Source organism: Tribolium madens, unplaced genomic scaffold (assembly GCF_015345945.1).
Source record: "Tribolium madens isolate multiple individuals breed KSU strain unplaced genomic scaffold, Tmad_KSU_1.1 Scaffold_20;HRSCAF=117;Tcas5.2_LG4, whole genome shotgun sequence".
NCBI classification, from domain to species: Eukaryota; Metazoa; Arthropoda; class Insecta; order Coleoptera; family Tenebrionidae; genus Tribolium; species Tribolium madens.
The window spans coordinates 12392327-12417505 of NW_025400985.1; the positions used below are offsets into that span (position 1 = coordinate 12392327).

At 31.0% G+C, this 25179-nt stretch overlaps 1 protein-coding gene across 2 annotated transcripts; it reads left to right on the forward strand.

Annotated features, from left to right (window-relative positions):
- Window positions 1-4035: 4035 nt before the first annotated feature.
- Window positions 4036-25149, forward strand: LOC123004842 (soluble guanylate cyclase 88E). 2 transcript variants are annotated; one of them, XM_044398313.1, is made up of 12 exons: window positions 4036-4177; window positions 10347-10525; window positions 12949-13436; window positions 13488-13611; window positions 13659-13800; window positions 13848-13974; window positions 16532-16736; window positions 16789-17068; window positions 21952-22179; window positions 22228-22458; window positions 24386-24418; window positions 24537-25149. In XM_044398313.1, the coding sequence occupies exons 2-12, from the start codon at window positions 10358-10360 to the stop codon at window positions 24986-24988; spliced, it is 2478 nt and encodes an 825-aa protein (XP_044254248.1). In that variant the 5' UTR covers window positions 4036-4177; window positions 10347-10357; the 3' UTR covers window positions 24989-25149. The 2 variants fall into 2 exon arrangements, with proteins under 2 accessions (XP_044254248.1, XP_044254249.1); XM_044398314.1 differs by lacking the exon at window positions 24386-24418.
- Window positions 25150-25179: the final 30 nt, after the last annotated feature.

Genomic DNA, 25179 nt, shown 5'->3' on the forward strand with positions numbered 1-25179 from the left:
TAATTTAATGAAATGTGCAAAACTTAAGAAAAAAAACATTTATTGTTTTTCTTTTTGTAAATTTTTTCATCTCTTTTCTAATGTAGTATTATGTTATTTATATAAAATTTCTGCTTCCACGATAAAATAATGACTCATTCAGGGCTATATTAAAAAAATGCTTGTCCCTCACTTCCAAGAAAACAATAACTTTATTTTTTGTTTTGAAAATTGGGTTTTTATACAGGGTGTGACAGAACTCGCTCTCTAGTAAGATAAGATACCAGGAACATGGAAATAATGTTTAAAAAATTCTATCTGTCAAAAATTTCGACATTTATTTTTTGACATTTGACATTTTTATATCTTTTTAATGATACTGATGATCTTGTATGTTTTTTTATAATTATTTAGTAAAGGTACAAAAATTTTGCCAATAAAAACCACAAATAACATTAAACAGAGTTTCAATTTACGATACAGCTTCCTTGTTTTCTCTTCTAATAGCCTGTAGCAAAAAAAATGGAAAATTATTTTTTCAACAGCAATAAATAGTCAGATTGCAAAATTTAAACTCTCACTTTGAAATTCTTATAGATTTAGGTAGAATTTTTGAAATATTTTTTTGATGATCGTTCCCTTAAGGTATAAAGTGGTATATAATTAAATACAGTGAGATCAAAAAGTCTGTCTATCAAGCAAGCGTAGAAATTTAAAACGTACCTATGTCTGTGGAAGATAAAATGTCACAATGACAAACGAGAAATGTCAAAATAATTTTTATGTAAATTATGACAGGAAACCGTGGTGAACGATTTTTATGAATAAACATCAACAAAATCTTATTTTAGTTTGTTTTGAGACGTTTCATAGAATAATGCAATTTAATTAGCTCAATGTTTTAATTTTTATAAAATAATTTTTTGTCATCTAGATAATATACGAACTGCCATGCAACATACGTCCTCAACTAGGACGCCTACTTGATAGAAAGACTTTTTGATGGCACTGTACATACATTATACATTTTATAACTACATATTTCATTTGACGTGTGTCAAAATTAACCTCAAAATTTTCAAGAAATTCACGTTTTTTATAAAATTTCGCCGACGATCATAAAAAATGTTGTTCGATACACGTGCGCTGTCTTATTTTTCAGGTCTTCGACCTTCATTGCAGCACTCAGCTTCGCTTTGTGCCGCAAAATTCCTTCTCAGACCTGACCTGAAGACCTGAAAAATAATTTGAAAGCGCCCTTGTATCAAAAATAACTATTTCCATGTTTCTGGTATCTTACCTTACATGGCATTTTTCTCTGGAGGGCAACCTAAATCAAAGTATTTTAACCAAATATTGACTTCAATAAGAGTTTTTTTCCAAAATAAAGCAATTTGAGCTATTTTCAATTCAATTTTGCTCGATTTTATTATAGAAATAATTCGAAATTAAAGTAAGTAAAGGCTGAAATAAGGCAATTTGTGATGCGTTCAATCGATTTGTTCTGGCACACCCTGTATTTTAAATTATATTTTTTAAATTACTATATTTATTATTTAACTGCTAAATTAGTTTAATTAGTGGATTATAGAAATGTGCAAAACTCAAGAAAAAACATTTATTAATAATTTTCCTTTTTTTATTTTCCTATCTCTTTCTGATGTTATAATAAACGAAATTTTATTGTTTTATTTTATTTACATAGGATTCCTTTTATGATGAAATATTATTTTCAGAAAAAAGATTGTAAATGTCCCTCCCAACCATTCTTATATATATATTCTTTTTTTTTGAAAATGGTATCAAGAATTTGGACATGCAGGGTGTTGTTTTCTTAATTTATTAGTAATTGTTAAGATGGCACTGACAATGTCAACGAAATAAGCAAAACATAGATAACCAAGAATTTGAATTTGACAGTCAGAGACGTCAATTTTGAGAACTTTGACAAATATTATAACGATAATTAACTTTTTAGGTGGCAACCTACATAAGAATATATTTTTTTATTTACAGATGTTTTACAACTCGTGCCCTAGAAAAAAATACCAAGTAAAATAAAATACCAGGAACATCGAAAAAATATTTTATCCACAATCACTCTATAAAGAGACTTTATTCCACACTTTAGATGCGTATTAAGTACCACTTTATCCACTAGTGGAATAAAGTAACTTTATTCCACTGTTAGTAACCAGCACACCGCGTAACAGCTTACTACGTTTAACCGAAAGCACATTTGGCGTGACGTTTAAATGTCAGTTTAGTTTTTAATTAAGTTTAGAATAATTTGGGTCTGTCATTGTGGATAAAACGTTATATTGCAGTCGTGTGTTAATCGCGTTTTATTCACTTAAGAAAATTCTTGCGTGGATAAAACGCTACCTAACACACTCTTACAATAAAAAACTATTAAAAATTGTCAAAAAATTTTGACATTTTATTTTTTTATGTCTATTTATTCGTACCCATGACCTTGTATATGCTTTTATCCATTATTCAATAGTAATATAGTGTTTTACTTGTTAGTTTTTGTTAAGTAAACTGTGCAGTGACTAGACCGTTTGATATAACCCACGTTGCCATTAGTACCGTGGGTTATTGCCATCCATAACCAATCGCAGGATGAAATAAAATTTTAATAGATATTCTGAACACTTTATTTAAGAATAGGTACATCAAAATTGAAATTATGTTTCAAATTTCTTTCCAAAATAGAAATGAACATTTGAAAGTGTACCATGAAAATGAATTTCAGGAATCTCTCTGGACTCAACGACTTGCACTTGTACAAATGTTTTGGTTAAAATTTGATGAAATTTTAAGATAAAAAGCAAAGCCAACCTGGCAAATCAGTGGAAAATTTGTTTATTCTCCGACACTGTCAAAATTTACGGTTTTTCTCCCGCATAAGGAAGTTTTGACAACTGTTTGGGACTTCTCAATACGAAACGTCAGATTATTTTTAACAGATTTAATAGATAAAAATCCGAGAATATTGGATAAAACGTTGTATGGCATACGTGGGTTATTAGATATTACCTACTCGGGCAAGCCCTCGTAGGTTACACAAACCTCTCGTAGGTGATATCTAACATAACCCATTTATACCATAAATAACTATTTCATAATTATTCAGTAAAAGTACAAAAACTTTACCAATAAAAGCCACAAATATCGTTAAACAAATTACGTTACAGCTTTTTCGTTTCCTCTTATAATTTTTGTGTTTTTTATATTGCACATGTTTTTATTTCAAAAACTTTAAATTCTTTTTTTAGTTTGCATTTTTAATATTTTTTTTGTTGAATTACACTTAATTTAATTACTTGATTATAGAAATGTGCAAGACTCAAGAAGGTAAACATTATTTCCCTTTTTTTTATTTTTTCATCTCTTTTCTGATGTGTTAGTAAACGAAATTTTATTATTTTATTTTATTTACACAGGACTCCTTTGACGATGAAATATTTACTCAGGAAAATGAAAAAGTCCTTGTAAGCCTATAAATGTTTAAAAAAAAATCAATACACGTATTTTTTGGAAGTTGCAATATTTTGATTATGTAGAAATTTGTTACTAATTGTGCGTAGAAATTAATTAAAAATTTACGTTAAAACTAGCTTTCAGCGCAATTTAATACTAATATTTTCGGAGTAAATATTTGTATACTTTTGTGATAAGTTGTATTGAAAGCAGTGAACCGTCTAAGCGAACTTTTTTCAGATTTGTCGCAAAATAATAAAATAGGAAATAGTTGAAGCGTCAGGTTGTGAAACTCCGATTCAACAGGTGTTACATAAGCCTAATCACTTAATCGCCTTAACGTCTCAATTTTTCTCTGCAAATAGCCCATGTAGAGTCCCGTCACGTCGTATTATTCCGTCTAAATAAGGCGCATCCTGAAGGACGTTATTAGTATGTGTAAAACAAGCCAGACGTCCTGGACTAAAACTTTCAGAAAATTTCAGGATTGGCTACGCTTGCGCTGCGTTTTCAGCTTGAGTTTATCAACCGCAGATGTTGTCAGGACCGTCAGTTCGTGGATAACGGCATACGCAGGATGCAAGGACTGAAATTTTTTTCAGGATACGAGTCGCGATCTCATTGGCGTTGTGAGACGAGTTTCAGTGACTGTGATATTAATTTAAAGTAGGGCTAGTGACGGATTTTTAGTTTTTACAGAAATTCAGCTGAAGTAAGTAGAGCTTTTGATTGTTTTCTTTATCATGGGTCGTTAATCTAAATAACAGATGCTTGGTTATCTATAATTCTTGTGTAACAATAGAGGGTGATAATTAATCATGTCAATTGTTTCATTACAAAGTTATTAAATGGATGTTACTTTGTTGTTTGCTTGGTGAAAAATTTTAACTTTGTTAAGTAAGCTTCATTAAGTTCGGCCCTGAACTTTCCTCGAATCTAAACTTTTCCAACTTGAGCCATTTCCCATCTGACAAGTTTCAACAGAGGAATTTAATAAATATTTATATTATTTTACTCCGACAGGAAAGGGCTTTAACAATTTTTCCCTCCCTAAGGATATTCCCTGTCAACAAAAAACGGAGAAAATAAAAGCAAAATTTGGTAGATTTAAATCCTCCATGTGAATAAAATGCTCCAACTTTGTTGATCGGAATAAAAGCTGCCAAAGCACCTTTCAGATATATTGACCGATTTGTGATAAGAATGTGGAAACACTTGTACATTTAATTTATCTGTGATTGATTCCGAATTTATCCACACGTGTCGAAGAAAAAACTTTCCCATCTTGGAAAAGGTTGGTAGTTTATTTTTTCAAACGGCCTCGTTCAATAATATTGTCCCAAATACATTTCAGCAATAAAGTGAACTGCAAACAAAATTGGATAATATAAAAATTTTAATTAAAAATTGTTTGTTAGAACTGATTAATAATAAAATCAGGTAGTGAGACCGCTAATTTAAATCGTTGTTCAATACTTACCGCGAATATTAATATGTTACAGAAACATTTATTACTCATATGTTATTAGCATCAAATTCATTCATAATAACACTGATGATTTGACAAAGTTATTATTAGGAAAGTTAGTTAGTTAATCAAATTGCTAGTGTTTCAGTTTAATTCAACAACATAATCTGATTCTTTAAATTTTTAACTTATTTTCTTTTGTAATGATGTGTATAGTTCACAAAAACTCGTTTTTTATTAATAATAATTTGCGTGTGTTCTTAATTCTTGTAAAGTCTAATGCAAAAGAAATCCAATAAGGAGATGTACAAAATAAAATACAAGGTTTAGCTACCGAAACATCAAAGGTCTTTATTGAAATTCGATTCAAGGCAAAAATTTGCAAACCAAATAAAGGACTTAAAATGGAACATAAAGCTGTTAATTTATTTTGACAAGCTCATAATATAATATTTTACATTTTGCCGAAACAAAATGTTTATTTTTATTAAAAGTGTCTTAAAGCGTGTAATTACAATTTTTTCCCACAACTGAAAAAAAACACTTTTGCCGTTAAGCCGTATCCTAATTTAATTTTTGACACCCAAAAGTGTGCAAATGTAGCGTTTTTCTGTTTTTAAAAATCCTAGTTTTCTTTTGCTTTTCATAAAATTGTAATTTTTTTAAGAACAGTAGTAATAAAGCTGTTTTCCAAATTTTAGTACGTTGCCTATTTTTTGCCTAAATCAATGCTTAATTTTTAATAAATTCAGAGCGAAATTTTTAAAGCGTAGGTATAATTGCAATTTTTTCTAAAACTCAGAAAAACCTTTTTTTTCGTCAGATGTGACACAGTGACAGTGTTTAAAGGTGTTTCACCATTTTCAAAAGTATCTAGTTTTGTATTTTTTTAACTAAAATGACTGAGTTTCAAAGTGTGCAATTCTAATATTCCCTACAATTGACAAGAAAATGTTTCTTTTATTACAATCTATTTTTTTTATCACAGTAATTAAATGTTTAAGGATATTTTTTAATTTTGTGCTTTTGTTGCTTTTCGTAAAATTAAAAAAGAGTAAAATATTAAAAAAAATTTCATAGGCTGAAATTATAATAAACTAAATAAATAATTTTCTGTAATTATTTTATAAACTCAGATAGATCTTGGATTTTTTTTAATTAATTTGTTGTACAATTTTTTATTTTTTATTAATTATTACGATTCAAATTATAAGACTTAACCCTGCTGTAATTGCAATTTTTCCTACAACTACCTACCGTTTTTCTCATCAAATCTATAATTTAATTTTCTGACACAGTGACAACAGTGTTTCACCTTTCAAAAGTATCTAGTTATGTCATTTTGTTACTTTTTTATAAAATTATAAATAAGGATTTTTTTAATAGTTTAACAATGAAGCAGTTTTCTGCATTTCTAAATTAAAAGTCTTTTTCTATTTCGGTGTTAGAATAAGTCTATTCCAGCACCCAAATGACGTCATTTGAGTGCTGGAATAAGTCGTTGGCGTTAATTTAATTTTAGTGACGGACTTTCTTCACAATTCATTTTCAAATGTGAAAATAAGAATCATTTTTATTAAAATTATTCCACATAAATCTCGCCAACCGTCTCAAAATTCTCTAGAAAAAAAAGTAAAATTTTCATTTTTTAATTTATAAAATGATTTAAAGCGGCAGAATAGAAAAAACAGTATAAAGCACTTGTTGCAGAAGGTTCTTCAAGCACTCATTTGTTCCTCAACTCGCCGCTACGCGGCTCGTTTCGGAATTTCAAATTTGTGCTTGTGCTTGTGCTGCAACTTGTACTTTAATATACTATTCTAGGTTTAGGTTTATTCATCTTTTTATTCGTTTATTTGTGCTTTTTTTTTCAGAAGCTGAAGTGATAATGAACTATTTTTTTGCAATTCTTTCATAAAATCAGAGCTATTTTACGTTTTTTCCTTTTTTTATTTATTTTTTGTGCATTTTTATTTTTTATTACATTTCAAAATGAGACTTAAATCGTGTAATTACAATTTTTCCTACCATTGATAAAAGCGTGTTTTTCAGGTGTTTCATATTTTTAAAAACAGCAATAGTTTTGATTTTTAAATTGCTTTTCATAAAATTATACTTTTATTTTTTATATTTTTTTTCTCGGTAATACTAAAGCAGTTTCCTCGATTTTCAAAATCAACAAAGATTGTCTATATTTAGGCTTATTCTCCCTTCCTTTCATTTATATGTTTAGTTTTTTTTTATTTTTTATTTGTTTAAATCAAGTATTTAAATTCAAAGTGAGTCCTAAACCGTGACATTGTAGTTTTTTTTTTGTACAATTGACAATTAAAATCCTTGTCCAATTTAAGTTTTAGACAGAGTAACTAAGTGCTGAAAGAAAATGTTTTCATTGTTTAAGAGAAGCTAAATTAATAGTAAAGCAATTTCCCGCAATTTGATAAACTAAGCTGCATTTTATTTGTAGTGTTTTTTTCTTTTTTAATACAATTCAAAGTGTGTAATTGCAATTTGTATTCCCAAATGATAAAAAACGTGTGTAAATATCGTCGATTTTTTATTTTTAAAAAAATTTTGTAAAATTGTAAAGAAAAAAATGTTTTTTAAAAAAAGTTATGAAGATAATGAGAAAGCAGTTTCTTGCATTTTCTAAATAAAAAAATAGAATCACTAATTTTTATTCATTGTTTTTATTTTAAATTCACAAAGAAGATTTTATAAGTGTAAGTCTGCCTAGATTTGGGATTATCCTTCTTTCCTCTCATTGATTTGTAGCAAATCTGAAGAATCCTCCAAAAGGACGTCCCCAAATTTGCGTATATATTTAGCATCCCACTGTGTCTCACAAGATCCCAATTTATGTATCTGCAGGATTTGAATTGCAGGTGTTACCACAGTCCTTCTGGAAATTACCATTTTCCTCCAAATCCAAACTAACACAATCCTTAAAAAATAATACGCATTTTCTCATGTTTCACCCAACGCTCCTTTAAAATCTAATTAGCCATTTCTAAAGTTTACACCTTTCAGGGGTAAATTTATATAACTTTTCTTTGCGTCAATCGGTCAAATATGGAAAGCCTTAACTGCCTTTGTTCTAAAAAACGTTTAATTAACACTGTACTACCAAGTCACGATTTTGCATTTTTCCTACTGGGGCTTCAGAAATTCCGGAATTTAAGCACTAATTTCTGATTTCTTGATGTCGCTTTGTATCGATTTCAAGCAATTAATTTAATTAGCATGCAACGTAAAGTTCATTCAAAGCAAAAAGTAATGTGCTCAGCATTAATTAATAAGTAATTATGTGTTCCTGATTGCGATAAACGATTTACGACGTGTTCAAAGTAATCAAGCCATTTCGTGGTTTGATTAATTAATTTTTCAAATTTTTTCACATTCAGATAATCAAATATTTCGTCTCGAATTGCTCTGTCGGGAGTTCTTGACACAAAAGAAGTGTTAGCCACGATCAAAAGAAATTTTATTAAAATTAATTACCCAAATCTCTTTTTAAGCTTTATCTTTGTTATTTTCCCCCAGCGAGGGTTGTAATTTATTAAAATTTAAAAAATGGGTCACGGGAAGTTTATTTAGTATTATAGAAATTACAGATTTGCGAATATTGATTTAAATTGTAACTTAATAAGTTTTTGGGTGGGTGGAAAATCGTTGACCTTATTTCGTCCAAGGAAATCTTACTCTCTTTTACAACCCCACACTTAATTCACTATGAATAAGTAAATTTTAATCATAGACTGTAATTTCTGAAATTACGGCCTCTCCACATCAAGTGGAGCAAACAAGCCTACAGAGAGGAATTTGAAAAAAATAATGCCAAACACTGTCTTTATCTTCCAGGAAACACTTCAAATCACACTACAAATATATGGGGTGGAAACAAATCGCACAGTTTGAACTAGAAAATCGATAAAATATTGTTGTTCTGTCAGAAACTTGTTGCTGAATTATCATTAATAAATAACTCTTTAATTAGTCTGCCTGTTACAGATTTTCATCTATGAAAACACAAAGCCTTCGGCAACAAATAAGCTCGTAATTTTCCTTTATGTGTGTGAAAAGAGAGGGTCAAAATTGCATCTCGCTATATGAAATTTCCAGTGGAAAAATCTGTTTTGAAAAGCTGTTAAATTTGTGAGTTTTGCACCTCAAAAAATACCAAAATAAAAGGTCTGTCAACTTTAATTTGGAAAACTCGAAAGCTTGTCAAAATATGATTTGAAATGAGGTTATTTTTGTTTCTTTTTCTTTCCATAATCGGTAAGGCTTGCGAAAATGCGTCATTTCAGGCACGTATTTGCCATAGTCCAAGAAAGGAGGTGCTAATTATAGAAACGCTAAATATGGGGCTATTATTACTAACGGATTGTTACACAATCTAACTATAATTACGTGTAATTATAACATCTTCTTAAACAAACAAAAATTTCAAGAATTGTCTGGGATTCATCTTTGTTCTTTGTCCCCTAGAAAAAGTGATTTATTTTGTAAATAGCGTTCGTAGTAAATCTTCATTTTGGTAGGAATTAACACCGTTGCAAAGATATATGTCCAAGTCGAAAATAATAAAAGAAACTTGTCGTAATGTTGCGATAATAGAAATTAATTGGTTTTTAATCAAAGTTTGGACATAACACGATGGGGGGAGTTTTGATGGTCTATAAACTAAATTTGAGTGTCTGAGTGGGAACACACTAAAATAAGAGTAAAATTTGTCAGTGAAAATAAATCGGATCGATTCCTGAAACACACCAGGAATTAAATAACCTGGCGGTGGCCTCCAGACACCAGCTTTCTGACAAAGCTAAACGAACTTTTAAGCATTTTCAGAGTGCTTGTTGTTATTGTTGTTTATTTTCAGTTTTCCGCATCAAATTTTCCTATTCGTATTTTAATAAAGTCGAAAAGATGATAGATGTGCAGAAACATGTCTATTTTTCCCCAAGTGTTTCGAAAATAAAAATTCAACACTTTAGCTGTTCTCCAAACTTGTAAATCATTAATTCTAAGCTCTTAAGGCTTACACTCCGCCGATCGTAATTTATATCACTATTCAGGCGGTAAATCTGACATTTCATCGTAATTTATACAAAATAATTAGACCATTAAAACAGATAAGAGTGACTTTTGTGATAACATTCATGAATAGATTGATCCCGTTTAAATAGAAACATGATTTGATAAAAATTATCCCGGCGCATCCACCAAAATTGCAAAACCCAACTCGAAACAAACAAAATAAATGACTTGGACTGTTGGTTTTGTTGAGAAGTTTAAAAAATTAACCCGGAATGTGCAATTTTCAGAATAATGTCAGAGAAGTATTTCACAAAACCGCAAATAAACGGATTTTTGAATTAAAACAATTTACATTGTTTAGGTTTTTCCCCAGATCAATGCAACATGTACGGCCTAATTCTGGAAAATATGTCCGAGTACATAAAGCAAACCTACGGCGAGGAAAAATGGGAAGAGATAAGGCGCGCCGCGGCCGTGGATCAGCCGAGTTTCAGCACCCATCAGGTCTATCCTGAAGCTTTGATTCCTCGCCTGTCGAAAAAGGCCGTTCAGGTAACAAAATTAGACCACTTTACAAGCCGTAAACCACATTTTTTCACAACCGTATGTGTAATGTTGACATTTCTAACATTGGAAAGCGTCTCATTACCTACTTCTATTAATACCCTCGTTTTGTTTTTTTTTTCACAAAAATGGAAGATACGGTTGTGGATAAAATGGTGTACAAGGTGCTGCATTTTGGATGTCCAAATAGGAAATCTCACCATTAAAATATGATTTTTTTCTGTGTTGACTGTTGACAAATTTGTTTTTCTTACCTATTTCTGTTTTTTTTTTTTTAATACAAAGTGCCCCAACGAGTTGAAATAGTCCATTAGTGACCTTTAAATGGTAAAATTAAAATCTAGTCTAATCTAGTCCATCGCCTAAAATTATTTTCAACTGTACAGCGAGTCTTAAAAATAAGTTACAATACAAACAACACAAACTTGTGTTTTTTAAATGAAACACTATATGTTTCTTATCGTTTTTGGATGAAAATTTTTATAACAATGTTTTTAAGCTAAACTTTTATTGGTCAGTTTTGCTTAATTTTAAAATAAGACGGTTTTTTTGACGGAAACATGCACTTTTTAAAAATTTATTACTCAAAAACTAAGACATCTAGAAATATTTTTTTCACTACAAGTACAAGCTATAAGGTTGTAACATTTTTTTTATTATGATGCATTTGCAAAGATAAAAAAATAAAGGCGTTTGTTAAAAGTTCAATAACTTAAAAAAAATTAATGGAACCCTATTTATTGTTTTTGCATTTAAAAGATTATTAAATTGTCTTTCTAAAATTGTTTATTTTTATGTGTTTATAATCAATAACTAAAAAGATATTTAACGTTAAACATTACAAAAATAATTACTATTGTTTCAGTAGGCAAAAAGTGCACAGTTGCACAAGAGATGGTAGAAATATCACTTAATAATCACATTTGTGTTAAACTGAATCCATTATTCTTTATTTTTACAATAAAATAATTCGAATTTCAGTATTTATAACGACTTTTACAATCTCTGAATAAATCAATGGATAAATGATCCGTGGTGGAATTACTATGGTTGCCATAGTATCAACAATATTAATAGGCATTGTTGCTACAATTAATATTGTATGTTAAATATCTTTTCATTTATCGATTCTAGACATTAAAAGTTTATTTTTTTATTATTTTATTAGATGCAAAAATAATAAATGGGGTGTTCCATTTAATTTTTTAAGTTATTTAACTTTTAACAAACTTCTTAATTTATTAATCTTTACAAATGCGACACATTAAAAAATTATTACAGCTCTAAATTCTGTACTTTCTTCTTTGCAGAAGTAAGAAAAAATTTGTTCGAGCTGTCTTAGTTTTTGTGTACTAAATTTTTAAAAAGTGCATGTTTTCGTCAAAAAAAACGTCTTACTAAGCGAAATCGATTAATAAAAGTTTAGCGTAAAAACATTGTTTTAAAACGCTACATCGAAAAATGCAAAGAAACATACGGTGTTTCATTTAAAAAAACACAAGTCTGTATCGCAAATTATTTTTAGGACATGCTGTATGGCTGAAAATAATTTTAAGTAATGCACTAGATTAGTATCTATCAATGTCCTATACATTTTTTTTAAATTTTACCATGTAAAGGTCACTAATCGACTTTTTCAACCCGCTGGGACATCCTGTATGTAATAATTTTCAATACTTCTAAACGTATTATTTTTTTTATTTCTCTTGTTTTATCTATTTTTTTATTTATTTCAAAGTTCACAAAATTCTTATTGATTATTATCTACACACTTTTAAGGAAAATAGTTTATCCATAGCCAACTACTATCAAACAAAATATGTATTTCATTGTTTAAGTATAATTATAAAAAATATTCTGTTATTTTTAGATCAGAAAAAATAAGCTTTTCCAAACTGCCCTAGCTACCTGTGACTTACATTTAAAAAACATCAAGTTTATTTTATTATGGCTAAACAAATAACTGAAACAAATGGTTAATTGCATTATTAAATTCTACGTAAAAAAGTGACTGAATAATGTCTTTATTTCAAATCCACATCTTCTAAAATAAGAAAAATATGTTTTTTTTTTAGATTCTGCTAAAACATCAACTCTTGTATAAGCTGTAACTTTTTAACGAATAAAGATTACTTTTTCTCTCAGAATTACATTTTATATCGTATAGCGATTTACTTTTGGGGCAGCCTGTATAAGTCGAAAACAAAAGATGATAGCAGGATGCGGTTTTAACTAATATCATTTTCTCCAAAAATGACCCCCAGAATGTATCACTCGTTTTTGGCTAATATTCTTAGTTTTGCACATCCAAAATGCAGCACCTTGTACAACAAGCAAGTCGGTAAACTTTCTAATCTCTCGACAGAAATGAAACTCTTTCCACCTCGGTGTGTAATATAATAATATTTCAGATATTAAAAGTGAGCGAGAAGGATTTTTTCGAGCAAATGGGCGTGTTTTTTGTCAGTTTCGTCAGTCAATACGGCTACGACCGAGTCCTTTCAGTCCTCGGCCGGCACATGAGAGACTTCCTCAACGGTTTAGATAATCTCCATGAGTATTTGAAGTTTTCGTATCCCCGAATGCGGGCGCCAAGTTTCATTTGCGAGAATGAAACGAAACAAGGACTGACTCTACATTACCGAAGCAAAAGACGAGGGTTTGTTTACTACACGATGGGACAGATCAAAGAAGTAGCTAGACATTTCTACAATAAGGAAATGAAAATTGAGCTAGTGCGGGAAGAGTTACTTTTCGACATGGTTCATGTCACTTTCCAGTTAACATTCGATAATCGAGCTTTCACTCTCGCATCGCTGGCGATGACAAGGGAGGAAAAACACTTACCGATTAGTGCGTCTGTTTTGTTTGAAATTTTCCCCTTTTGTATAGTTTTTGGGTAAATCCAATCCACAATTTTAGTTTCTCTCACCTCAAGGGTCGTTTTCAGTTCAGATATGATAGTCCGTAGCATAGGCAACTCTCTCATGGTGATTTTACCCGATTTAATTGGGAAAAAAATAACAAATTGGTTCGATTTAGTGCGGCCTTTAACAGCGTTCAAGTTTCAAACGGTAGGTAACTCGGATCAATCAATTTGAATTATTATTAAATTTTGCAGATTTTAAATCGCACAAATAATATTTTTGAACTAGTGACAGTCGAACCAATCCTCCACGACAAACCCCCGGAAAGAGGGAGACAAGAGATGATACTAAGCGACGAACTGGATTTGGAGGAAGACCGGAGTTTGAGACTTAAAGGTAAGTAGACTCCGGGATTGATTTAATTTCACACGATGATTGTGCAGGGCAAATGATTTATATGGACAATTGGAAGATGATGATGTATCTAGGAACCCCCGTAATGCCTGATCTGAATTCACTAATCAATTCCGGGCTTTATATTAATGATCTCTCCATGCACGATTTCAGCAGGTAATTTACACAGACATATGCCCTGCCACGTGTTTGACACGATTTGACACTTTCAATGCAAAATTGAATCGATTTTAATTTATTACAGACTATTTAAACTTAAACGCGAGGGTTTTTGTTCGGGATAAATTAAGTTTGTTTTTTATTTACCCGTACTTCCGAGAAAGTTTTACAATTTGAGCAAAGAAAGTTTAATTTTTTAATCTTTTTTTGCAACAGAAACTGACTGCTTTTAATTCCAAAGCAATTTTGCCATTACACGTTGGGCTTATGACCGATTACAAGTTTGTAAAAAATTGATTAAAATGTTGGTAGTTTTGTAAATATTGTGTTATCAGTTATCAGATTTTTCTCCAGAATAATGGATAGTAAAAATTAGTTGTCTCATTTGGAAAAATTGTAAAAACTGTGTAATAGAGTAAGTCTGGGAGGGATAGACCACATATTAAAAAATATGCTATAAAATTATACGACCTTTATTTCAATTCAAACCATGAAACTTCAATTTTATAACTTTTTTTTAGTTAATTAACTTTTTAATCTTCTTATCCAAGAACAAAAATTTACTGCTTTTGATTGCAAAATGGAAGAATGCATAGTTTTTTCATTTAAAATTTTTGACTTTTTAGTTTTTTTACAAGTTTTTGCTTTGATAAACAGTTGAGCTAATGACCGATTAGAAGTTTGTACAAAATTGATTAAAATTTCGGTGGTTTTAAAAAGATTCTGTTATCAGTCAACGAGACATAATAGTTATTAAAAATTAGTTTTCTAAAAAATTGTTTTAAAATGGTAAAATGGTAATAGGGTGAGTCTGGGAAAGATGGACCACATTTTGAAAAACCTGCTGTACAAGTATCTTTATTTTAATTTTAACCATAAATATTTTTATAGAAGTAAAAAAAAACATATTCTTTATTTTTTTAATTTTTATTTTTTGTTTTTCAAAGTCAATAGTTCCAATCTAGCTATACAGGTGCGCCAGAACTCGCGCCCCAGAGAAAATTTTCAAGTAAGGTAAGATACCAGGAACATGAAAAAAATGTTTAAAAATTCTATCTGACAAAAAATTTTGACATTTATTTTTTGACATTTATTTTTTGACATTTATTTTTTGACATTTGACAATTTTTTTATATCTATTTAATGATACTGATGATCTTGTATATATTTTTTTACAATTATTTCGTAAAGGGACAAAAATTTTGCCAATAAAAGCCATAAATAACATTGAACAGAGTTACAATTTCGGATACAGCTTCCTTGTTTCCTCTTTTAATAGCCTATAGCAAAATAACTTGAAAAATTATTTTTCCAACAGAAATAAATAGAGTCAAAGTGCAAACTTTAAACTTCGAAATTTTTATAGATAAAATTTTTTTAACATTTTTTCCATGTTCCTGGTATCTTACCTTATCATTTTTCTTTGGGGCGCGAGTTCTGGCGCACCTGTACATCTTGCTGGTCCATCTCTCCCGGATTTACTCTGTTTAAAGTACTACTGCGTTCGACTTAAAAAAATCACTTTTTTGCCAAACTGTACTAAAAAATCAAATTGTCCTAAACAGGTATCTTTAATATAAACTTAAAAAAAGACCAAAATACATTGAAACTTTACCTTTTTTTACTATTTTAAAAACAAGGAAAAATCTTTAATGTTCTGACTTGTCTTACAAAATTTTCACTTTTTAACTAACACACCTTAAAAAAACAGAATAAACCGTTGAAAATTCAAGGATTCAACGATTTATAAGAAGCTATAAAACAACTCAAAATATATTTATGTTTTTAACTTTATAATTTTGAACCTAAAAATCAAATTGTTTTACACAGACCTATTAATTCAATATACCGGGTGTCCCAGGCAAGCTTGGTCATAAGAAATTAACATGGAAAATTAGTTTTTATTTTTTTTCGGGCTGCAAGAGTAACAGAAATCAAAATCTGATTGAAAGAGCTTGTATTGTTCGCAAAGGGCTATCTTATCGACATTTTTGTCGATTGTCCAATTAACTCCATTTGGGCGAAAACGGTCCTCGAAAAATAGAAATTTGAATTTTCCGGGTTCGCGTTAGTATCAAGTCATTGTTGCTAAAAGAGAATTTTTTTATGGTGCGATCAAAAAAAAAAAAAAATAGAGTACCAGTGCTTGTTTGGGACACCCGGTATTTACCCTAAGCGATCAAATGCAAAAATTTTTGGCACGTTCCAATTTCGTTTGCACGACATTAATTTACATTGTGTTTACATAAATGATTATATTTTGTGACTAATATCTTGCGACAAGCGAATTATTAATAAATAATATTATGAACGCTTGACTCATCAATTTCCATCTTTGAAAGATTTACTTCCTTATTGAAACATCGAAATAGTAGAAAGTTGGAATAATCGTGCATATTTAGGGCCCGTAAAACACGATTAGCAGTTTTCACTCGTTATCGCTTTTGGTGCTTTCCTTTATTATAATCCGAGCTTCCAGTTGATTGCTCACCTTGAAGTGTCACTAATTATTATCAGCATTTTCCTGCTTTTGACTCAAATTTATTCAATTTAGAGACTTGATGTTGGCTGGAACCCAACAGTCGGTCGAATTGAAATTAGCTCTGGATCAGGAACAACAGAAAAGTAAAAAATTGGAAGAATCGATGCGAAAATTGGACGAGGAAATGAGACGAACGGACGAATTGCTCTACCAAATGATTCCCAAACAAGTGGCCGACAGATTACGAAAAGGCGAAAATCCGATTGATACATGCGAAGTATTTTAAAACGTGCAAACTTAACACAACACAAAAGAACTTTTTTTAATAGATGTTCGACAGCGTTTCAATCCTTTTCTCCGATGTTGTCACATTCACGGAGATTTGCAGCAGGATTACGCCAATGGAGGTTGTTTCAATGCTGAATGGCATGTATTCGATTTTCGATACGCTGACTGAGAGAAATCGGGTGTACAAAGTGGAGACGATCGGGGACGCTTACATGGTGGTGTCGGGGGCCCCCGAGAAGGAGGGCAACCACGCGGAACGCGTCTGCGACATGGCTCTGGACATGGTGGACGCCATCACCGACTTAAAAGACCCTTCGACAGGTATGTGCCATTGATAAAAAACAATTCTCTTATAGGTATTAACAATGTTGTTTATTCCTTAGATCCCAGTAGAAGTAGTACAACTTTAAGTACAACTTTATTCTAGAGTTTCTATATTAGAAGAGTTGGCACACAGAATGGCAATTTTCTATTTTTGTTATTGAGTTTAGAAAAGGAAATTTTTTTATCTTTAATTTTACGCGAAAACTGCAAACGAAAAACATTTCTTGCTTCACCTGAAACGAGCAAATCTGTAATTATAACTTTATTATTCTGATTCAGTGAAAAGAAAAGTTGTTTCTCTTGATTTTAGACTTTCTCTGCTTTTTAAGTCCTATCACATTGACGGTTTTACTTATTTGACAACTATATGTCACTTTGACAATTAATTTATTAATTAAATAATGATAGTTTTTGTTAAAAATGACTTTGTTTTTTATCTTAAAGCTGTTTCTTTGAGTTGCTATTTATCAAAATTATGTTTTTCATAAACATGTTTGTTATTTAACTTTAACTTAACATTTGTCAAAGTGACATCATTGGAAAAAAATAAAACCGGCAATGTTATGGGATTTAAAAATCAGAGAAAAATGAACTTTATCACAATCACCAATGTAATATGCCGATTACTAACCTTTTAAAGGTTGTGAAACACTTTGTTATATCTCATGAAGAGTAATAATATTACTTTTCTTGGGCGGTAATATGCAAGAGAGCCAACGTTAAAATTAAAAAAATACAGAGAATTTTTTCTTTCAAATTGTCAAGTTACGCATACCTAATATTTTGCTAAATTAGTATTGAATTGCTTCTGTAGCAGTTTTTCTTATTTTTGGGGGAGCGCACTACTCTATTTCAACAATTTTAATATCAGATTCACACAATATTTCAATATTTTTTTGACATTTCTGAAATGTCAAAAATCAAACGCAATTTAGATAGATAGATAGCCTACCACGTTTGAACCTTAACTTTGTTAAAATGTTATTTTGTTCAAATTTTTGACTAATAATAATGTGATTGTGAATAAAATAGCATATAAACCTCGGTGGTAGTGGCATTACCCCTTGTACTTTATCCGGGGTAATGCCATACTTACCATCTCGTTTGTAATATACTATTTTTTTCTATTAAGTTAGAATAATAAAGTTTTAATTACAGATTTGCTCGTTTCAGGTAAAGCAAAAAAAAATTTCACTTTCAGTTTTGACGTAAAATCAAAGATACAATTTTTTTTCCTCTTGTAAACTCAATTCGTAGACATACTGTATACATCGCCTGACGTATATAGCAATAAAATTAGATACAAATCAGTTTAAATTTAACAAAAGAACAAATAAAAATTGATAAATAAAAATTCAAATATAGGAACTCTAGTGTTTTGCCGTGCCATAGTCAGTGTGCTTTCACAAATTTGTTCAGATTTCAAAAATGGCAAATCGTAATAAGAGCATATAAAATCAACTCAATTAAATTTTAACTGAATTGTTCTATAATAGGAATGCACTCGTCTTCTACAAATTTTGAAAAAGAATTTGAGAAATAATACATTTTATTTAAAAGAATTAATTTTATTTACAATCACTAATGTAATAAGCCGATTACTAACCTTTTTAAGGTTGGGAAACATATCATTATTTCTCATGAAGAGTAATAAATGTTACTCCTCTTGGGTGGTAATATGCAGGATTGCCAACGTTAAAATTACGAAAATACCGGGAATTTTTTCTTTCAAATTGTCAAGTTACGCATAATATTTTGCTAAATTAGTATTCAATTGCTTTTGTAGCAGTTTCTCTTACTTCTGCTCCAGTTCGATAATTCTAAATCAGATTCACACATTATTTCAATATTTACTTCGACATTTCTGAAATGTCAAAAATCAAACGCCATTAGGATGGCCTACCACGTTTGGACCTTAACTTTGTTAGAATTTTATTTTACTCAAATTTTTGATTGAAAATAATGTGGTTGTGAATAAAATAGCATACAAACCTCGGTGGTAATGGCATTACCCCTTGTGCTTTATCCGATCTCGAGGCTGGCGCCTCTCGATCGTATACATAAGCACTCGGGGTAATGCCATATTTACCACCTCGCTTGTAATGTACTATTTATTCATAATTTTAAATACTTACTGTTCCACTCGAAAATCACAAATTCACACACTTCACTTTGCAATAAACAAAAAAATTAAAAATAAAAATGCACTAACCTTTATGGCATCTTCTTCTGCTACCTTTTGTAGCAATTCGCCTCTGCTTCTTAAACGGACCTACCAAAAATAAAGAAACACAAAATTAGTATATAACGTATTATTACATTAGTTGAAAATATTAAATAAAATTTAAAGGTAATTTTTCTAAAAAATAAAAAAGTATTGCTGACTTACCCACTAATCCGGATCCTTGTAGCACGATTGTCTCGTCTATTGGCACCTACTAATTACTCGAAATTTAAAAAATCGCGCACTACTAAATGTCTATTAGGAACTAGAAAATACACAACACACTGTGTACAGGCCCCAACACAATTTCGCACTGAACTACCAAATAAGTAATAATTTATCCGGACAATTATTACAATTCAAGGTACTCGTATGGGAGCTTGGTTAAAACTGACTCGTTATTGTAATAATTTCCTCAAAAACGGCACAAAAACACCATCTCGTAACAGTTCTGGTGTACAAGGCCTTTGTTTGGGGCTGCGTAATCTCGCCATTCGCAACGTCACAAAGTAATTCGAATATTACCCAATTCCACCTTCACTATTTTTTGCTCCCTTTACACTTGTTTACAACATACCTACTAATTTTTAGTTGTACGATTAAACAACCCTCCGATTTACCTGACATGACGTCAGGATACTTGCATCTGAATGGCTACGGGATAACGTTTTGATGCGGTTTGAAATTTACACAATTACAAGTTTACAAGTGAAAAACGTTTCCCATGATGGCATTTGTTTGCTTTGTTAGAAATATGTTTTTAGTTGTTCCACCTCATTTTAATAAAAACACTGTAGCTAGTCCATAAATAAAGGTTTTTTGAATTTTCGGTCCAAGGTACAGTATGTTTTTTATATGGAACTTTGACATTTGATTATAAAAAAAATTGGACTTTATATTAGAATGGACCCATTGCATCAAGGAAAAATCGAGGGTACCGCATGCGCGGCGGGAGAAATAACTCCACCCATTATTTTTAAATTTGCTTTAGAATCAAATGCCAATCGCTACCAACCAAAGCCGCCAAAGTCACTGTGTGGATAACCTAAAACGAAACGTCAAAAGCGTGTTCAACACGGTTCTAATAAAGTTGCTTATACAAAACGAAATACAAAACACTATAACCACGCGAAGCGCGAGCACGCTAACATAAAGCCGGTCAAGTGCCCTTGTAGACATTCAGACAACCAACCTAATCACCATAGATTACACTAACTTGCGTTTCACTGTTCACTTCTGATTGGACCATTTCTTTTTCGCGGTTACAAAAGGGGCGGAGGTGACGCATGCGGTCTCCTCAAAAAATTAGATGCAATGGGTCCATTAGAAGTTTCAGGTTTCAAAATGTTTTCTGGAAACACTATCAAGTTTTTATTACTCATGGTAGATAATAGTTATTTTTGATACAAATGCGCTATCAAATTATTTTTCAGGTCTGAGACCGAATTTTTTGGCACGAAGCGAAGCTGAATGCTGCAATGAAGGTCGAAGACCTGAAAAATAACACAGCGCACGTGTATCAAACAACATTTTTCATGATCGTCAGCGAAATTTTATAAAAAACGTGAATTTATTGAAAATTTTGAGGTTAATTTTGACAGATGTCAAATCCAGTATATAAGAAATTGTAAAATTTATATATTTAGTTATATACCACTTTACACCTTCTATATCTAAGAGAACGATCATGAAAATGCCGTATACAGCAATTATTTTACTTTAATGTGTACTTTTTGAGACCTGAAACAGACAGATGAATAGAGTGAAATGTACAAAGTGTAACATTTTATAGTAAAATCGTTTTCTTAAGACCTACTAAAAATTTTATTATGTAGGTACTTTTAAGGTAAATGCGGTATTGTTAAGAGTAAACCAGAGGGTAAACAAATCATAAATTAGTGGAACTCACCCGGACCGAGAAGCTAAGGAAACACGTCAGTTTTTAAAAGGGCCGGATTTCTTTTTGTCTAAAATACTTGAATTATTTTAATAGTTTTTGATGTAGTTGTTATTAAAGTCAAGTATTGTAAGAAATTTGAAAAAGCCAGGTGGTTATTAACAAGCTCTTATTAAATAAAACTGATTATTAATTATAGCTTGGTAAAACTCTACCACTACTTTAGTTTTAAATACGGCCCTGTTTTATTCTAGTGGATGCAGCAACACTTGCAAAGGAACGTTCCATTTATGGAGGGTTGCAAATTCAAGCCATTGTTTGGTTAATCCCTTATAATGTGTCATAAATTTTTTAGTGGGTCTTAGGAAAACGATTTTTCTATAGATACGATGCGTCAATAGAGGGTTTCGTAGCCACACGTAATTTGTTAAAAACACCTAGGGCACACAAAAAATGCAATAATTACACTTTACACATTTCACTCTATGTACTTCTTTAAATAAGTCACGATCGTTTGTTACCGAATTTTTATCGTTTTGGTTGCTTTTTATTTCATGCCAAATTTACATGAGAAATAATGTGAAATTAAAAAATCAGAAACTAAATTGAAACATTTCAAATTTTTTATTTATGAATGAGAGAAAACTTATTATAAACATTATCTGCTTGTGATTCCTTTCTGAAACTCGTGCTATGCCCTCGAGTGAACTTTTCGTTACTTATTGTATAATAAATTAGTATTATTGGTTATTTCCCCAGGCCAGCATTTGCGAATCCGGGTTGGAGTCCACTCCGGAGCCGTCGTGGCCGGAATCGTGGGCTTAAAAATGCCCCGATATTGCTTATTCGGCGACAGTGTCAACACTGCCTCGCGAATGGAATCGACAAGTGAGGCGATGATGATCCATATTTCGGAATATACGCGACAATTGCTGCCCCCTGCCTACACCGTGCTCGAGCGAGGGGAGATCCAAGTCAAAGGAAAAGGTACAAAGGGGTGAAGTTTAGCTTTTTACTCTTGGGATGATTCAACAGGTCATATGAAAACGTATTGGTTGAAGGGGAAAGAGTCAAGGACGCCGATAGATCGCCGGGAAAAGGCACCGTTTCACCAGGAGATCGATCCTTTGGATAATAGAGAATTTAAACATCCTAACATTCATGCGGAGGATAGAAGGAGTGTCGTTTATTCTCCCATCACATTTCAGGATGTGGCGCGGAGGAGTATTGCGAGTTCTCCGGTTAAATATTCGCAAAGTACCAGAGGTAAGATTGGCTATACAAAATTTATAAAACTACGATAAGAAACGTAATGAATGATTTAATCACTCATAAAATATTGTCTCTATCGTTAAGAGTTATTTGTCTTTCTGGAATCTTATTTTRCTAGTTAAATAAATAAGCTTCAGTTGTGACATAACACTATGGAAATTATTATCTTTTACGAATTACGAATAAAATAAACTTACAAAAGGCGATAACCCCCTGCAAATTCTTATCGGTGTTTATTTTATCACAAACCGTTTTATATTAACTAATTAAATTTCGAAGGTAGCCCTATTATTCATGTCTTGATTACACAAGACACATTACACATTTGATCTATTACTAAACACAAATATACATATAATTTAATAAACAGTTTTTGGTTGAAACTTATTAATATTGAATAACAAAACTTTTGTCTTTAGGAAATAATTTCAAGAAGGTATTAATCCATTTTTAATTCTGAGGTAAAACCTTTCATACAAAAACAAAAGTTTTTTCAATTACTACAGTAAGATTCTATTTTTTTCTTAATTTGAATCAAGATAAATATTTTGCCTTCAATTTCAGATGGAAAAGTTTGTTTTAACTGAAAACACTTCTTGTTCTATGTTATTATTATTAATGATAACAAACATTTTGTAAAAGTTTTTTACGAAATATTTACGAATATTAATGAACAAGTCATCATTTCTAATTTTGAAATAAATTTGAAGAATATTACATAAAAGAACTGCTTTTTTATTTTGATTTAATTTTATTTGAAACAACTTAAATAAGATATTTTTAAAAATGTGTTTTAACTAAAAATAATTCTTATTTTGTGCTAATTAATCAAGACAAATTTCTTTTTAATCGTTTTTTTCTCTAATTCTACGAATATTTTGAAGAGTTTGAAGAAATTTTTATTGTTTAATCTTGTTTTTCAATGATTAATTATTTTTGTTTTTGGTCGAAACTTCAGAATGATAAATGAAACTGAACTGAACTAAAACTAAAAACACTTCCAGTTTTATGTTAATTAATAGTAACACATCAGTTCAGTTGTTTAACTGAAACTGAAATTTTGTTTTGTTTTGTGTTAATTAATAATAACAAAAATCTTGTACTTACAAATCTTTACAAAACAAATTCAAGTATGCGTATTAGTGAGAAAATCACGCATTTTTAACTCTGAAATAAATAAACTTTACATGCTTACAGGAAAAATAGTTTTTTAAATGATTGCAATTAAATTCTATAACTTTTCTCGTAATTTTTTTAAACAAATTATTTTGTCGAGACATTGCTAAATCACTGATATTTTTTACAAAATTTTGAACTTAAATTCTTGGTTTGATGTAATTTTTATTTGTGTTTGTTATATGAGGTGCTAAATCGAAGTACAATTTTAAAACAATCAAAAGTTTGTTCTTTTGAAGATAATAACACTTTATAGTAGGTATTCTAATATAATTTTTTTTGTATCACCTTCAAATTTTTGATAAATATTGAAAATAACACTCGAAAAACAATTTTAAATTAAAAAAAATACAATAAACCTTCTTACTTAATCTTTATAAAATTAATGTACTTTCAGTTTGATCACGCATAGTTTGGCTTTTTGGAGCTTATCTTATCAGTTCTCAGCTTTTAAAAGTTAAAAATACTTTGCAATGTTTGTCAATCATTGACTAAAAAAAGTTTGTATTTATTTTATCAATCTAATTCCGCTGCGCACAAATAAATGTTTCTCTGAAACCCCTTATCAGATCCGATACAATTCATTGATTGTGCATTTTGCGCAAAATATTGACTCGAATAGCCAGACCCCCAAAGATATGAGCAAATTGTTCAATCCCAATGCAATACTAATACTAATCTTTTGTAGTGTCGCACCACAAGTTTGATCAATAAAAATTCTGCGTAAAAACTGTCTTTTTCGCAGGTCTCCCTCCCTGTTTTCTGGAAAAAGTAACCAGTGAGTCGTGTGTCAAACCGGTACTAACATTCTAACTCCAGTTTGCTGCTTCCCTAAAACTTAATCCCCAAATAGTCCCCTTTTGAGCTTCTCGTTCCAATAATTTGCTTTGGTGCAGAGCTACGTTCGAACTCCGCTGGGGCTGTGTACGGCATGCGCGACCCCGCCGACATTTTCGGGGCCATGGTCCGCGACAGCTCCCCCATCAAGGAGGACGCCGACGGGCCCTCAAAGACTCAGGAAGTGAGTTTAGTGGCGCAGGGGGCGCCCTTGGCGGCCCCACCCTCCATCTTCCTGTCGAACCAATTCGACAAAAAAGATAAAGACAAAGACAATAACCCGTACGAGTTCGGGAGATCGATGTACAACTACGCGAAGAAGCTCGAAGGACGAAAGGGCGAGAAAGGGGAGATGCCCGTCTCGAAGAGCGACGGCGACCTTCAAGGGAAGAAAACTTTGCTTAATTTATCCAACAACTTGCACAAGAACCATCATCAGCACCAGTGCTGCTCCGGGTTCGGCGCCGGGAACAGACACAGGTTCCAAAGCAACGCTTGTGTCATCAACTAATGACCAGATCTCTTCGTGTTTCATAGATTAGGGTTCAATTCGATGTGATAGGACACAAAATACTCATCTTAATACTGTGCTCTTGAAATTATTTTATAAAAAATATTTGTACCTCTCATAATTCCTAGTCTAGGCATTTTTATGTACATATCATCAATAAATCACAATTAACAATCAATCGTTATTGTAAT